Below are 16,694 nucleotides of genomic sequence, written 5' to 3' on the forward strand. Positions count from 1 at the left end.
GCTCCTACGTGTTGCTCTGGTGACAGTGGTGTGACTCTGACAGTGACCGAGGGGAACAGGCTTACACTCCACTCTTTTCTCCAACATGACAAGACGGTTGGTGACGTCAGTCTTCAGCTCATTGATCTTGAAGGCCCTGAGGTTAAAAGCCAAGGTGGGAGAAAGACAAAGAAGGGGAGATGAAGATGTGCAGCTGCAACCCTAACACCAATCCACTCAACTGAGATTCTTCAACTGAGTTGAGCAGTGTTTTTTTCCCTTGTCTGTCAGTGTGCATTACAACAACAGGATAAAGCAGATAAAGATTACAAAAATTCACTTGGATAACATTTCAATGCTTAATTATAAATAAGGGTAATTACTAATCTATTTTTATATTTTAGCAGGGCGAGCTGGCACAAAAAACCCCCCACCAATGTGACAATATACACTGGCAGTTCTGCAAATTTATCTTAAACCATTTCATTTGTTTGTAATAAAACATTGTGTTTAATGTTTAAATTATTTAAATTTAAATAAATAAGCTACAAGGGCTCGATGTAAACTGCTATAAATGTGTGCTACCTGTCTCATTCTGTCAAATCCATGTAATAATAATAATAAGGGTTAGGGTTAGGGTTAGGGTTATAATAATAACAATAATAATAATAACAATAATAACAATAATAATAATAATAACAGCATAAGTTAGCCTGTTTCTGAAAAATGTGGAAACACTTCACGGTTTAGTGTGTCATCCCTCTTCAGTGGCCCTGCTTTTCTTTTCTGTATCAATTCCAATTTATCATATAGGTCGGGAATTCAGATAGGCCGCAATTCACATCTTGCAACAGTCTTATTGATATTTAAATGCTCTATTGCTCATTAGAAATTATGTTTCCATGACTCTGTTTGAAATCATCACTGAAACTAATGCTAATGAATTTTCTGAATGGCAAATCTTAAGGAAAGAATTGTTTAATATTCATATTGAACAGCCGCATATTGTCTGACAGACAGACTGATAGAATCATGAGTCAGGTTGAGTCTTTTGTTAGAATTTTGCGAGATATATCATTACAGTTGATTGATAAATATTAACAAAATTTTTTCAGACTGTGATGTATGACTTTTTGTCATGCCTGCCTGCACTCTAACAACCAGATCTCTATTTGAGACAGTAAATAGTATTATGCTACTGCTACCATGCAATTTGGTTCTGACCCTGCAGGACACCCTGTGCACACTCAGACAGGAAGAGAACAGCAGCAGCGCAGTTAGTCTGAAGTAGTGGGACAGTGAGTCGAACAAGACAGATATGAATAAAATAAAGACAGAGTCACAAACAGTCACATGGATATGCAGCTGATAAGGAAAACTGCATCCTCCTCTTCCTCAGAGTCTAGGTCCTTCTCTAAAAACTAACACTATACAATAGTTATCTCCTGACACCAACCAAAGATGGACCATCAGAAAAAAACCCCGTCTGAATAGGAAAAAATCCAAAGCCTCTTCTAAAGAAAGATCTTCATTGTTGGACAAAACCAAACACAGGACGGAGAAGTCTGATGCTGCTCAGGCACTTACCTGGAGAACTGCTCAGCTACCTGTGTCAGTACATTCTGAAAGAGTTCCTCTTTATCTGAAGAGAGAGTACAAAGACAGACACAGACACAAACACACACACACACACATTGTCTCACCACTGGTAACCTGCAGTGTGTGGCGTGAGCATGACTCTCTGACAACTTGATGTATTTACGAGTCAAACACACAGGAAGAGGATGGATATACACAAAGTGCCACCACTGGCTCAGGTTGCGTTGAGGGCAAAGTTCACCTCAGTGGGCCAATAAAAAAGATATTGTGGGTTGTCAGTGGTTTTTACATTGCATTGCTCACATTCTATCTTTCATGCAGAGGTCAGAGGTCATCACAGGTAAGAAATTCCTCTCTGTGATTAATTAATCTAGCTGCACTGCAGTGAGGGAGGCAATGAGGCAGACTGAAATCAACACCAGTTTGACTGAGCCCAACAATAGCTTCAAAGACTGGTTTACTACACTGCATCCACAAGGAAACCTAACACAAAACAGCCTGTTCACCTAAATCCAGAGGGGAGCCCTCTGGGCCTTCAAGGTATTCAGTGAAGGCCTAAGACAAAATATTTGAAGAATTTTTGTACTACATATGTAAATATATTTATTCAATTAAAATTTTCAATGATTTTTATTTGGGCAGCACGCCAGTGTAGCGGTTATCACTGTCGCCCCACATAGGAAGGTCACTGGTTTGGTTCCTGGCCTGGGGCCTTTCTGTGTGGAGTGTCCACCCATGTCTGCGTGGGTTTCCTCCCACCGTCCAAAGACAGTGCATACATGTCCAGGTTAACTGGTGACTCTAAACTGACTGTAGGTATGAATGCGAGTGTGAGTGGTTGTTCATCTCTTTTTGTCTTTGTGTGTTGGCCCTGCGATGGACTAGCGACCTGTTCAGGGTGTACCCTGCCCCTCGCCCAATGTGAGCTGGGATTGGCTGCAGCAGCCCCGCAACCCGGAAACGGAAAAAGCGGAGAAGATAGATGGATAGATTATTTATATTCAGTCAGTACTAGTAATAATTTCTTGATCATTGTTATAAACTTGGACTAATATTTCTTGGGAAACAATTGGTTAATAGAACAAGAAATGGACCAATCACAATTTTTCTTCCAATGGTATCTGGGTAGGCTATTAAATCAGCAATTTCTCCTGCTGGACCTAAGTGGCTATAACAAAGGCCCGTGTAATTTAAGTCATGTGAGCATGAATTTGAGTTTGACAGGTGTCGTAGCCAATCATAGTTTACTGATTTGTGGGCGGGACCATAAAATGACATCATTCGGGTATTCGTGAATACCAAGGAGAATATATATAAGTCAAGCGACCTGCTAATACAATGAGTGAGCGGAGGGAAGAAAGATGTAAGAAAGTTGTAAGATGAAAGATGTAAGAAGATCTAGAGAGCAGGGAAATGGCCAGAGCTAGTGAAGATGAAGACCGGCTTATCTTTTTCAAGATTTCCTTTTCAGGAAAAACTAGATATTATCCAAAAAGGTTGACCATCACCTGACTTGCCAGGATTGTAGCAAGCTAGCAAGGGCTGCCATAGGCATTTTCAAACTAGCGGCTACAGTCGTTATCAGTGGCTAATGGGCAGCAGCAGCACAAAACTGAATTTGTAAGAAGTATACTGTAGGCCTAAACCTACAATTTGCAGACAGTTTTATAGCCATTAAGGCCAGTGAAAAATGGCTGAGCATAACTTGCAAAGCTTTTTCCTTTTCCCATTTCGCCTCAAGAGGTGTTTGTGTTATACCTTTGGCAGAAATATTAAATCTACATTGAAATTCAATTGTGTCTAAGCTGAAACAAACACAAAAAACATTGGATCAGCATTGGATCCATCTTCAGTTGTTGTACAGTAGCTAATGATTATTCTAGACATTTTACTTTCATTCCAACTAAATAAATATGTGAGTTAAGTGAATGTGTGATTTGCTTGTTTCATTTAGTTTTTGTAATTAAATGATGTCATGATAACCAGCTTTGGTTGTCTGTTCTTCCAATCACCTTGGTGTGTTGTGAAGACAGTTTGGGCAAATAAACCTTTAATATGCTGAACATCCATGTGACAGGGCTATGGCAATTATTTGTATTGCTATATTTAATCTTTTATTGCTACATGTGATCCTATTGAAGGACCAGGGTCTGGGTCCATGGTTCGCCACAACCTAAATCACACAGCCAATGAAGAATGTGTACCTGACTATTCTGGGTCCTGATCAGTCTCCGTCCAAATTTAATCAGACAGAGTGTAGAGGGATTGAGAGAGAACAAGAACAACAGGAGAGAGGATGCCGTGAAAGTATGTCATCACTAACAATGCACTAGTAAATATTAGCATTAGGCGAAAAAAGGGATTTTAGCAGAGGAGCATAAATGGGAAATGAGTAGTAGTACGTAATGATGAAACTATTGTTTAGGCATCAAGGCCTGCCATTTTGTGCTCCACACTCCACCACACCCACAATGACACTCCCATCAACAATCAGTTACACATGTACACTCCAACACTGTTACGCCCCAGTCCAAGTACCACCCAAGGCCGGTAACTCTCTTTGACATCACCTGCAACATCTGTTCTGACCGGAGGCTGAGCAGGAGCAGGCTGCACAAAACCCACACTTTTCGGCTTCTTGGCACTCTGTCCTGCTCTACAGCGATAACAACAGAGTCAGTTAGCAATTTGATGACCTGTCTCATGGCAGTAAAAACATTACCAGGTATTTGAAGTGGCAGCAGAGCGTGGGGGACTTCTCGTTGAAGTTTTAACTTGTTACTGGTGCCGACAGCTGGAGTGTGTTCGCGCTGTACCGGTGAGAAAGCAACATGGTGCATTAAAGCAAACTCATCTGCACATTCAGCAGCTTTGGACAATGAATCCACTTTTTGTTCATTCAAGTGCACAGCAATCTTTTCTGGAAGACACATTTTAAATTCTTCCAGCAGCAGCAGCTCACAGGGAAGAGCAGTCTTTTACTTTACTGGTGTGTGGTGTGTGAACTGAGAGAGTCCAGTCACCACTGGGAATTCATCTTGACAGCAGTGGCGATTTACAGTTTGAGAACTTTGTCCCCAGATCCTTTGTCTAGCTGTGTATTTGGCGATTAGTGTTTTGGTGGTGGCCTTGCTGTAGCAGCAGGACCTGTCGATGTCTTTCAATGGGGAGGGGAAGTTACCTGACCTCCGGATAGCTGCTGTAGCGGACCCTGGATGGCAGAGATGAGATAAAGAAGTCATGGTAAGGGCATGGGAGGGCTCTGGCACTAAGGAGAGCCCACACCGCCTCATAAAACTATGACTTGGACTCATCACTGTCCGACCAAAAGGGGGGGGGGGGGGGGATTCGAGATAAAACACAGGGCCCTGTCATAAATCACCTCACACACCAAGCTGAACTGAAAACTAATCAACTAAACTTATTAAAGCATGTTTAAAATATCACAGCTCTCTAGTCCATCGCACAGCTGAGATGTATTTCTCCAGTTCTGATGTGAATATGATGTGACACTACTGCTCCTTAAGGACTTATCCAGACCAGAATCCTCCAAGAATTAAAACTACCTTGTAACCTCTGATATACCATGCTATAGATGAATCTCATGTTATCAAATGTTTATGCGTGTTTAGAATAATTGTTTTTTTCCTAACAACTTAACAGTCAAACTGTTTAATTTCTGCCTTATGGGCAATCAAAGGCACATTAATTTGAAAAAAGTTAGCGATCAGGAACAAATCTGCTTTTGTGCACTTTTCCAGCTTACTTATCGCAGGATTCTGTACAAAATCATCAAAATTGAAAGCCATGCTATCTATCCAAGTAGAAACTACCAACCAAACTCACAAAACTAAACTTACCAATAGTACTTTAGCACTTTATGTTATGCCCCTAGGGTGCCTCTAGGGGAGCAGGGACGCAACATAAAAGAGTACAAAAACAAACTTTGTCTCCAAATCAAAAATATCACAGTTCTCTCATCCATCGCACTAAAATGTATTATGTAAACCAATAGATTAGTTTGATACCACTAAGTATTAACTACTTCTAGGGATAACTATATAGTTTGTGTATGTTATTAAATGTGAATGGGCCATGATGGGATACATACGTGAAAATCAAACCCACTTTTGAAAGTTCTAGAGTCAGCTCCTTTCTGTTATACAAATAACAGCTGTTTCCTGTGGTGCAAACTCTTTTACTCTTTTTACTTATTGAAACTTTTACTCTTACTCTTTTGAAGCTCTTCTTTTTCTTTAGTTTTTGGGTTTTTACTTTACTTTACATATTTCCTTTATCTCTATTTTATCTCTTAGTTTCCCACTCTTGTTCATACATGAACGAATTTTCTTTCTCTTTCACAAGTTTTTACTTTGTTACGGTAACAAGCCAGATCAATTCAAATTAAATCTCACACAAGTGAGTCTTTAAGAATTTTGTTCCCTTTTCCCAAATTTGTTCTTAAAATTCAGAAGGTTTTGCGTCGTTTGGCCAGCGCCAATACCTTCCCGAGTTTTTGATAATATTATTTGGAACTGAAAGCTTATTCTGACGTCAACCTCCAGTCCGGCTATCCATCCGTCCAGTCTTGACAAGACGAGTCAAGGCTGCACCACAACAGCCTGGTGGTGTCACGAGGCAGGGCAGGACTGGAATCCTTTTCTACTCCCAACATTCCAACCAGCAAAGGGAAGGAAGTTTCATCTTGTCCAGGTAAAAGTGAGAGCAGCAGTGGATAACAGCAGGTGGTGTTGGATGGTTTGAATGAGGCAACAGGGTGCATTGTTAAGATGGGTGAACCCCATTGAGAAGAGGGTGACTTGGGCTGAGCTGTGAAAAGCTTAGCACCAGTGGATTAAATTCCTTATCCAGGCAGTATAGGATGCGTTTCCCAGCCCCTCAAGCCAAATGTGTGGGGCAAGGTGGAGTCACCAGCATGTCCACTGTGCTCCAAGCATTGAACTCTCAAGCACATCCTTAGCAGCTGTGCAAGGGCTCTGAGAGAAGATTGGTACAGCTAGCGGCACAACCAGGCCCTCAAGGGTATATCTGAAGCCATCAGTGCAGGAATAGAGTGGGCTAGGCGTTCCAAACCCTCTAGGAGGCCCATCGCCTTCATCAGAGTGGGAGAACAGCCAGGAACATCTGCTGCACAAACTGCAGGTATTCTGGCCACTGCAAGGGACTCGCAACTGTTGGTGGACCTGGACCCACATTGCAACCGCCACCGTCATTAGATGTATGGGCTCAGCAGAGTTTTTCAATTTTCCACTTTGATTGAAAGAGACTGAAAATAAGCCTTTCAAAAGGACTGGAGCCATATTTTGGTCTACACTTGATTAATAAAGTGGATCGAAATATTACAGCAAGCCCTCCTCCTTGACTTATGGTACAAGGTAGCAATGGGAATTCTGGCACTTTCAGCTCCCAAGTGGCTCTTTCGATTTTTGGTTGATTAAATTGATTTCTTAAATAAACATCACATCACTTATGTGTAAAATTGAGTACTACTGCAAATATCATTCATTATATTAAATGTTAATTATTTACATGGTTTTATTTACATATTTAACAAACTGGACTTGGAGCATAATGTACAATTAAAAATTTTATAGTCTTAGAAACCAAGGGTCAAATTCAATTACAAAACAGGTCTAATTTTTGATTGAATGTATATAATTTATAAAGTTTTAACTATTTTCATTGAAACATCAACAAGTAAAAAGAATCATCCCATAGAATATAAACTGAAATGCGTACAACAAACAGAATTGCACAACATTCAGGGAACAATTGTAGTTAGTCTTTAGTGAAGATTGGCATTACGAATAACCAAGTGCCTCAGTTTTGAGGGGTTGATCCTGCTTTTTCTTCATGTTATTATTATCTGCCCTATTTTGGAGAAGATTCTCTCTGGAGGATGGATGTTTTTTGTTTGTTTTTTCAAATTTTTTTTTTTTTTTTCCCATCGAACCAAACACGGACAGCCGCGCATTCAGCTGATCTCATGTGCTGCGAAGACCAGCACACCAACTTTGTTACCCAAAGCTGACAAAGAACATCGTCTTCTGTGATGTGAACTCGTCACGTCCCTGTTGTCCCAAAAGTAAGAGGCTTATGTCTGGGAAGAGACAATGAGAACAGTGTGCATTTAATTTTGTTTGTTGTGTTTTGCTTTGCTTTTTTTTGGTTGTTTTGTTTTATTTCCTCTAAGTCCCACAAATTGTAAACTTGATTGGTGCTACAGATTTCGTGTCGGCTGTCGCCATGATCAGTGAATATGCAATATCATTAATTAAAGGACCAATACCTGACCCGTGAACTCCGTTCGCCAGCTCTGCTATTGTGTAAAGAAACTGTAATTATCAACTGTGGTGATGTTGTCTACGATCTCTTTCTCCTTCTCTTTTCTTCCCCTCACACACTTTACATTCACCTTGCTTTGATTGTGATTGTGTGATCTCCGATCTAGTACCCTGTTACAGCAACTTCAGTAACTAGGCCAAGGACCTCATCCCCTCTCTCTCTCTCTCTCTCTCTCTCTCTCGTTCACGCCATTCACACGCGGCAATCAGTCGCCATTTTGGCTCCGACGGGTGTGTAGTTGACGTCACTCCATTGCCGTCTTGGCCATTAAAGATGTCACTCACGTAACTCTGCGGCCATCTTTACTGCTCACACACACTCCCACATTCCTTCTCTCTCTTCCCCACACACACATACACATACTCAAGACGTGATTGCTGTTGCTGTGCCATTGTGATTGTCATTGCTATTACTATTGCTGCATATGGTATTACTACTGTTACTGCTATAGCTATCACCATCACTAAAGCTATCGATATTGCTAATCCACTTTTATTACATGTGTGTCACTCTCAACCCAACCGGTCAAGGCAGATGGCCGCCCCCCCCGAGCCTGGTTCTGCTCGAGGTTTCTGCCTCTTAAAGGAAGTTTTTCCTTGCCACTGTTGCCAAGTGCTTGCTCATCGGGGGATCTGTTGGGTCTCTTTAAATAAATTTATAAAGAGTTTGGTCTAGACCTGCTCTATATGTAAAGTGCCTTGATGTAACTTTGTTATGATTTGGCGCTATACAAATAAATCTGATTTTATTTGATTTGATTTGTTACCTATTGTAGTTAGTAGCTGATGTGTGCAATTGGATAATGAATTATAACAGCCACTTATCCTGAGTGAGGATAATTATAATTAACCATTGCATAATTATTGTTGCAAATTCTTCTGTTATAGTTTAATCTGACGTCGTTTGTGATTATTGTGGCTTTAATTATGACAATTGCTGGATTCATTAGTGCTCGAATTCACTCCTTCTATTAACCTTCTGAGACTGTATATTGATTTTGCTAATTTGGACATCGGTCCCTGGTAACAGAGTGGTGCCCCGAAATTTACTACAGTAAACATTCTTAGATAGCAATGATCATTTTCCACAATCATTGATATTAATTGCCAATCTCCAAATTGCCCCTACTAGTGCACAACAAAAGTATACGCACAAAATATAACATCGGAGCTCCAAGTATTTCTGTCAGTCTATTGAACTACTTTGTGTCAACTCTAAGTGGTGCTTTTATATTTTTGACAAGTTATAACTTACAATATGTTAATGAACATACAGCTTTAAATTAGTTTTATTGCGCATTTGGAATTGAATAAATAATTTTTTTGTGCTAGGGTTAGGGTTAGGGTTACACTGTACAAAAAGGGTCAGAGTCATCTCCACCTTCTGAGAAGACTGAGGTCCTTTGGAGTGTGCAGGCCTCTGCTAAGGACTTTCTACGACTCTCCGGTGTCCTCTGTCATCGTTTATGCAGTGATTTGCTGCAGCAGAGGAAGTTCAGAGAAGGACAATAAGAGACTCAACAAGCTGATCAAAAAAGCCGGAACTGTCCTGAACTGCTATCTAGACTCCATTAAGGAGGTGGGTGAGAGGAGGATTTTGGCCAAACTGGCATCCATCCTGGACAACTCCTCCCACCCGCTTCATGACACTGTGGGAGAACTAAACAGCTCCTGCAGCAACAGACTGCTGCACCCATGATGCAAGAAAGAGCGCTACCACAGGTCATTCATTCCAGCAGCTATCAGACTGTACAAAACCACTCTGTTGCAGCAATAAAATCTGCACTCTAGACAATTACACTTTTTTGCAATGCTGACAGGCTTTATGCTTTATGTTACACTTATCACTACCTCATCCACATACACTGTACTATACTGCACTGTTTAACAAAGTTTCTGAACCTTTGCATTTTTGTATTCTTTTATATTTTATGTCACTTTATTATGTTAAGTCACTTTATCATTACCACAGCCACTTTACATTTCTTGTACTTCTATTATTCTATTCTTTTATTTCTATACCTGCAATATTATCATAAATGCAATTAATTGTTCAGCCCTAATTACAAATTAGATTATCTGCATAAATTTTGTATGTTTTGGTGCATTTATTTCCATTTGAATTTATTTATTTCTTTAGTAATTTCATTCTTCATTTGTTTTTATAGTGGCACTTTTGATGATACTTAATCCTATTGTTAATGGGTAGGCTTGATTTGTGCATTTTCCGTGGTTCTTATTTAATTTCTTGAGGTTGCCCTGCAGATTTGGTTGTCTGACTGTACTCTGTTATTGATGCAGTTAAAACGTTTTGTAGGCTATTGACATGTTTCCTGTTACATATGATATGGTTTGACCCAGTTTCTGGCTAGTTTAAGATTTGGGCTCTGGAAACTGTGAGGCTTTTCTGCTAACATTGGTTAGAAATGCAAACTTTCATGTTGTGGCTTGTCTTAAACAGTCACCCAGCCACCCTGACTAAATCCTGGCTGTTGGATGTGCTGGGCTGTTCTAGGTTGACTCACTCTACAGGGGACCTGTAGAAATACATGTCTAACAACAACACTATCATAGTATCACACTGCCATACAACCATAATTTCTGACTGACACACTGCCACACTACCACAGTCTCACAATAACAAATTTCCACATTGTCATGCTGCTACACTGCCATTATCTCATACTGCCACATTGTCACACCACTACACAACCAGTCACAGACTGTCATATGTCACAGAGGTAAATGTTTCCCATGACCTCAACTGAATATGCAGATGAACATGCTCATAGACCAGCATAACATTTAAAAGATCTGTCTGAATGTGTTGTGAACTCACCAGCAAGCTGCCCTCCCGTCATAGGCACCACATGGTACGGTGATCTTAAACACAATAGGACACAGGCACAGATAACTGAAAATGGAGGTGATGTGAAGCTAAAATAAATTCGTCCACAGAGCAGACAGTGGCAGTGTTCACAGGAAAGATTAATAATACCAAGATTATGTTTTACTCTCAGATACACGCACACACATATTAAGGTGTCATCTGCCATCAGCATGCCTGTAAATGTGATATTCAGGTCTCTAGCTATACCTTAAGTCATGCTGGGAGGAATCCACAAAAGGATTCAGTGAAACATGCTGCAATTGACTGAATGTTTTTCTGACTGATTGACGGATTGACTCACTGACAGAGTTACTGTTTAATGGTTTATGCAGAGTTTGTGCTCTCTGCTAAAGCGTCTTAAATCTTACAGTTGAAGTGTTGTTAGGACAATGGCAATTTCAAATATGGCTGGAAGTTGAGTAACTGGCTCAGAACCAATCACACGTTCTTCTCCTGTGATGAACACAGCGTACAGTCAATTTTAAAGATAAAAGGAAAATCATTTATTAACTAAAATCATCATTGATGTGTCGTGACTTTAAAACCATGTTATTCGTTAGCTAATGTTCAATCTGCTCCTTTTAGTTCGTCTGGTCCTCGTGTCTCTTGATATTCTGTGTGATTCATACTCTGATTGTGTGAGAAGGTTCACCCAAATTCACTGCAGGTCAACTGTGAACTGTAAACAACTTAGGGAAACACAAATCTGTGTGGATTCTCAGCCATAATGGCCATAGTTCACTGAGAAAGTTAAGTCTCGGGCAAGGAACCACAGTAAGAGTAACCACAGTGACAATAACCATGGTAATAGAAATCACAGTAACCACATTAACCAAAGTAAGTACAGCAACCAAAGTAACTGCCATAACCACAGTAACAGTAACTACATTAACATTTACCACAGTAAAAATAACTACACTGACCAAGTTAACCAAAACTAACCCATTAACAGCAGAGTAACAGTAGCCAAAGTTACAGCAATCATAGTAACAGTAATCAAATTATCTACAGTAGCATGTGATACCACCAAACCACAGAGAATCTCCAGAGGTCTGATAATTATTTTGTGGTACAAGGGCAAGTCAACATAAAACACCTGCAACCAGTGATCACTGGAAATAGTTCTACATAGTCCTCTTAACCATGGGCAGATTTTGGGGGATGGATCCCTGTTGGCATGGAGACCTGCCAACAGGTCTGCTGCATCACTGAGCTGCCCAACAGGACTGGAGATGTTGTAGCCAGGTGGAAGAACCATCAGGGCTTGGCCTTGGACAGCTCCATATCATGCAGGGAAAATCAACTTCAGTTGTATCTCCCAGGATATTGTAAAGGTGGCTCCCTCTGCTGAAGCTGCTTAGCAGGGGCACAAAGAAAATCTGCCTCCTGGAGTGGTCAAGTCCAATGGAGATGCAGTGGACTAAATTAATTACATATCCTGAGAATGTGCCTAAGCTTAACTCTCTTGCTTAGGGGAACAGGCCAGACTTCCATTCCAGACATCCCTGCTTGCATGTTTTTGCAATCAAAAAAGATTTACTACAAGAATTATGTGTTGCTCAGCCCAATGTCTGCCCTTAAGCCTCAGAAACTTAACATCAACAACACACTTCTGCCTCAGACATACCAATCATATATTACATTACTTATTGATTGATCAAAGTAATATAAATACATTCATCCAATCATATCTCTTCTAAAGTCTCAGAGTATGGTCCAATCTAGCTATGTGGATCTACCAAACAATACAACAGTGATTTACTTAAGCAGGTGAATTAGTAGCTCAGCTCTAACCTGCCGCACCTTTTAAAATTTAGCATGTTGTTGAATGTAGCATTTCTCTTGACTGTAAGCATAGACAAACAGGACTTCCATATGCATTAGAAAAATGCTTCTGCTCTATTTTCTATCTGTCAGTGGATTAATACACAGCATTCTTTTCTGGTCTGGACTCCAACAGGACCCTCTCTAGTCTGTGCAATGTGCCACTGTAAATATTGAGACGTATAACACAAACTCCAGATCTCCACCACCTCACTAGACCTGCAACATGTCCAGTAAAGCCAACTGGTAGTTCACAGCCCACCATGACTGAGAACATCCCAGAAACTAGTATGTGTCTCAGTAGTGTTGGCTCTCATGAACCTGTTTTAATCTGATGATCTGTGATCTGTATGTAAACTTGAATATAGTCAAGTTCTCATGTAAGGAGTCAAACAAGCAGTACCTCTCTGTGTTGTGTGGCATGGTGGGGTCGATTGACACCATGGCTCCAGAGGAATCCAGCAGGGACAGGTTGGTGTTCCTGTGTGACAAAAACACTTTTTACAATGCATTTGGGCACCATGAACACGTATCTATGACCTGTTCATCGAAAAACCATCCTGAAAAGCATCTGTCCAGTGTCCAGTAGGTGCAGTGTATATGTCACTGTACCCACACTGCACATTATACTAGGGGTGATGCTGTTCTTGAGAACCAGAGGGTCCTATTACTTCATTAGAGTCTCACCCTGACTGTTGTCAGATGTTGTGCTTGAGTGTGAGTGTGTTAAGTGTCTACTTCATCATCAGCGGGATTCTGTTTGTGATGGAGTTTTCAAGAAGGTGTGGTTGACAATAAATCAATTCAAAAGTATTTGTATAGTGCCAATTATAACAAGCAGCAGCAGAGAGAAGCAGAGGCAGTGACAGTGCAGATGGAGCAAGAGCAAGAAGAGAAGATGCCATGGAAAATACAAACAAAACATAACAGTGACTGCAACTTGGTAGTACACTAGTAAAAATTAGTAGTAGGGTAGAAGAAGTGGTAACAATTTTAGTAGTAGTAGTATAGTATTAGTAGTATTGTGTAATAACTAAAGTAAACTAACTAAAGGTAACTCTTGCAGCAGCAGGTACTGAGTGAGAACATGGAGCAGAGATGATTAAGTGCCTGTAGAACAGGGACAAGAGAGAAGACAGGAGGGACAAAACACACACTATGGGAAGAAAAAGTTAGAGACATGCAATCTTGTAATGTATAGGCATGGGGAAGAGAGAAAGAGAGAGAGGCAGGTGTTCAGTGCAACCCGAAGCAGTCTAGGCCTGCAACAGCACAACTAAAAGAAAAAAAGACTAATTTCACCAGAAATTTTTAACTGTAAGCTTTGTCATAAAGGAAGGTTTCAAGCCTCATCTTGAAAGCTGAGACAGAATCCACCCCTCGGATCGATATTGAGCGTTGATTCCATCAAAGAGGAGCCAGATAACTGAAAGATTTGCCTTCCCATTTACCTTGTGGAGACTCTAGGAACCATTAATAAACCTACACTCAGAGAGCGATGTGACCTACTGTGACAATAAGGAACTATGAGCTCTCTGAGATATGATGGAACTTGGTCATTAAGAGCTTTGTACGAAGGATTTCAAATTCTATTCTGAATTTTACTGGGAGCCAATAAAGAGAAGCCACAGGAGAGATGTGATCTCTTTTTCTAGTTCCTGTTAATTTTCATGCAGCAGCGTTCTGAATCAACTGAAGGCTTTTTAGAGATTTGTTGGGACATCCTGATAGTAAAGAATGACAATAGTCTGGTCTAGAGGTATATAGTAATCTAGTATATTAGCAATATTGTGTAGGTGAAAGAAGGCTATCCTAGAGACTTGTTTTATATGTGGGACAAAGAACATTTCCTGATCAAAAATGACAAAAATTCCCAACAGTGGAACTGGAGGACAAAGTAATACCATCCAGAGTAGTTACATGATCAGATAATGCTTTCCTATTCTAGCAAGGTGTGTCCAAACTTTCGACTGGTAGTAAATATTTTCCAACTCCAAGCTATATAAACTTGAATTTTTATTGGATATGAGCATATCAGGTGATGTGTATTTGTGTAATGAGGGAGGGTGGGGCCTAAGGAGATCAACACCCATATCAAAGTGTACATAATTATTAGGCAGATTCTTTTCCTCAGGCAAAATGGGCTGAAAAATTGCAAAGATATTGGGTTGTGATCACAGAACTATCAAACGCTTTGTTGCAAAAAGTCAACAGGGTTGAAAGAAAAAAATAGATACAAATTAACTGCCAAAGATTAAAAAAAAATAAATAAATCAAGCGTGAAGCTACTAGGAACCCATTGTCCTCCAATGCTGGCATATTCCAGAACTGTAACCTACCTGGAGTACCCAGAAGTACAAGGTGTTCAGTGCTCAGAGACATGGCCAAAGTAAGGAAGGCTGAAATCCGACCACCACTAAACAAGACACGTAAGTTGAAACATCAAGACTGGGCCAAATAATACATGAAGACAGATTTTTGAAAGGTTTTATGTACTGATGAAATGAGAGTGACTCTTGTCAGACCAGATGGATGGGCCTGTGGGTGGACCAGTAACAGGTACAAAGCTCCACTTTAATTCAGATGCCAGCAAGGTGGAGGTGGGGTTCTGGTATGAGCTGGTATCAGTAAAGATGAGCTAGTAGACTTTTTCAGGTTGAAGAAGAACTTAAAATCAACTCCCAGAACTACTGCCAGTTTTCAGAGAACATTTTCTTTAAGCAGTAGTACAGAAAAAGGTCTGCATCTTTCAAGAAGACCATGATTTTTATGTGGCACAATGCTCCATCACATGCACCTAAGTACTCCACTGCATGGCTTGCCAGTAAAGGCCTTAAAGATGACAGGAAAAGGACATGCCCCCTTCCTCACTTGACTTAAACCCTATTGATAACTCATGGTCTCTTCATAAACAGGAGATTTACCATGAAGGAAAGCAGTACACCTCTTTGAACTGGGACACTGTGGTTGCTGTTGCATTAAACGCTAATTGTCAAGAGATAGAGAAATTGACAGACTCCATAGATGGATGGCTTGTGATGGTTATTGAAAAGAAGGGTGGCAATATTGGTCACTGATTTTTATTTATTTTTTGTGGAAATGTTAGAAATGTAAAATTTTTGTTGTTTGTTCATTATTTTCCTTGAGTGAGATGGGAAAATATTTGTTTTTCATTTAGTTGCCTAATAATTCTGCACACCAATATTTGCCAGATATTTGCTAATTGTGCACACTGAGACAAGACATGACTTTTACTTTCATAAATATTGAAGTTTGAGCTTTATTGACATTTTGGATTGAGCAAGAGCACTATAGTTGTTAAGAAATAAAATTAATCATCAAAAATCCTACTTGCCAAATAAATCTGCATGCAGTGTACATCCAGGACTCTCTTGCTGCAGGTATAATTTGGCCCTTTTCTTTGCCAGTGGGAGCTGGATTTTTCTTTTTGTCTAAGACAGACTCCTTTTTGAGACCTTGTGTTGATTTTTTGGTGGGCTAAATAATGTAACTGTCAAAAAAAAAAAAAAAAAGAAACAACAAAACATGACCCCTGATTGATGCAGCCTTCACCTGCAACTTAATGCCTATCATCTGGTAAGGATGAAGGAGGGGAGCGAATGGAATACAGCTTTTAACACATCTTTGGTTCATTTCAAGTATCTAATGATGCCCTACAAATGCCCCAGCAGTTTTCCAAGCCATATTCAATGTTTTTCTATTTCAATGACATTGTAATTTTTTCTCAGTCCCTAGAGGAGCACCAGGAGCATGTCAGTCTTGCCATGCATTGCAGAACAGGCAGAAAGGCAAAGTAGTGTGTTTTTTATAACAAGGAGGTCAGTTTTATGGGTTTAATTATAAGACGTTCTTGGGGTTTGGAAATCACCATTTCATCAGGGATTTCAGTTGTATGGTTGCCCCCCTAACCTGTTTTACCTCTGTCACAATCGGCGTCTCCCAATTTCCTCCAGTCAGCTGCAGTGATTCTCCACTCTACAGGCCAGGCACACCTGCCTCCTCAGGCCAACTCTACT

General features: G+C 40.2%; 1 protein-coding gene and 1 pseudogene across 3 annotated transcripts in view; both read right to left on the reverse strand.

The window, feature by feature from the left end:
* pde9aa (phosphodiesterase 9aa) overlaps positions 1-16,694 on the reverse strand; it is a 44,076-nt gene that overhangs the window by 15,805 nt on the left and 11,577 nt on the right. The window contains exons 3-6 of one of the 3 annotated variants that reach the window (XM_029530413.1): positions 13,061-13,138; positions 10,783-10,826; positions 1,567-1,621; positions 66-136 (exon numbers count right to left, since the gene is read on the reverse strand). In XM_029530413.1, the coding sequence (XP_029386273.1) occupies positions 66-136; positions 1,567-1,621; positions 10,783-10,826; positions 13,061-13,138 (248 nt within the window). Of the gene's footprint in view, positions 1-65; positions 197-1,566; positions 2,358-10,782; positions 10,827-13,060; positions 13,139-16,694 lie in introns of those variants that run through there. The other 2 variants (XM_029530414.1, XM_029530415.1) reach the window with 2 other exon arrangements.
* Positions 702-813, reverse strand: LOC115035307 (uncharacterized; annotated as a pseudogene).

Source organism: Echeneis naucrates, chromosome 21, assembly GCF_900963305.1.
Source record: "Echeneis naucrates chromosome 21, fEcheNa1.1, whole genome shotgun sequence".
Taxonomy (NCBI): domain Eukaryota; kingdom Metazoa; phylum Chordata; class Actinopteri; order Carangiformes; family Echeneidae; genus Echeneis; species Echeneis naucrates.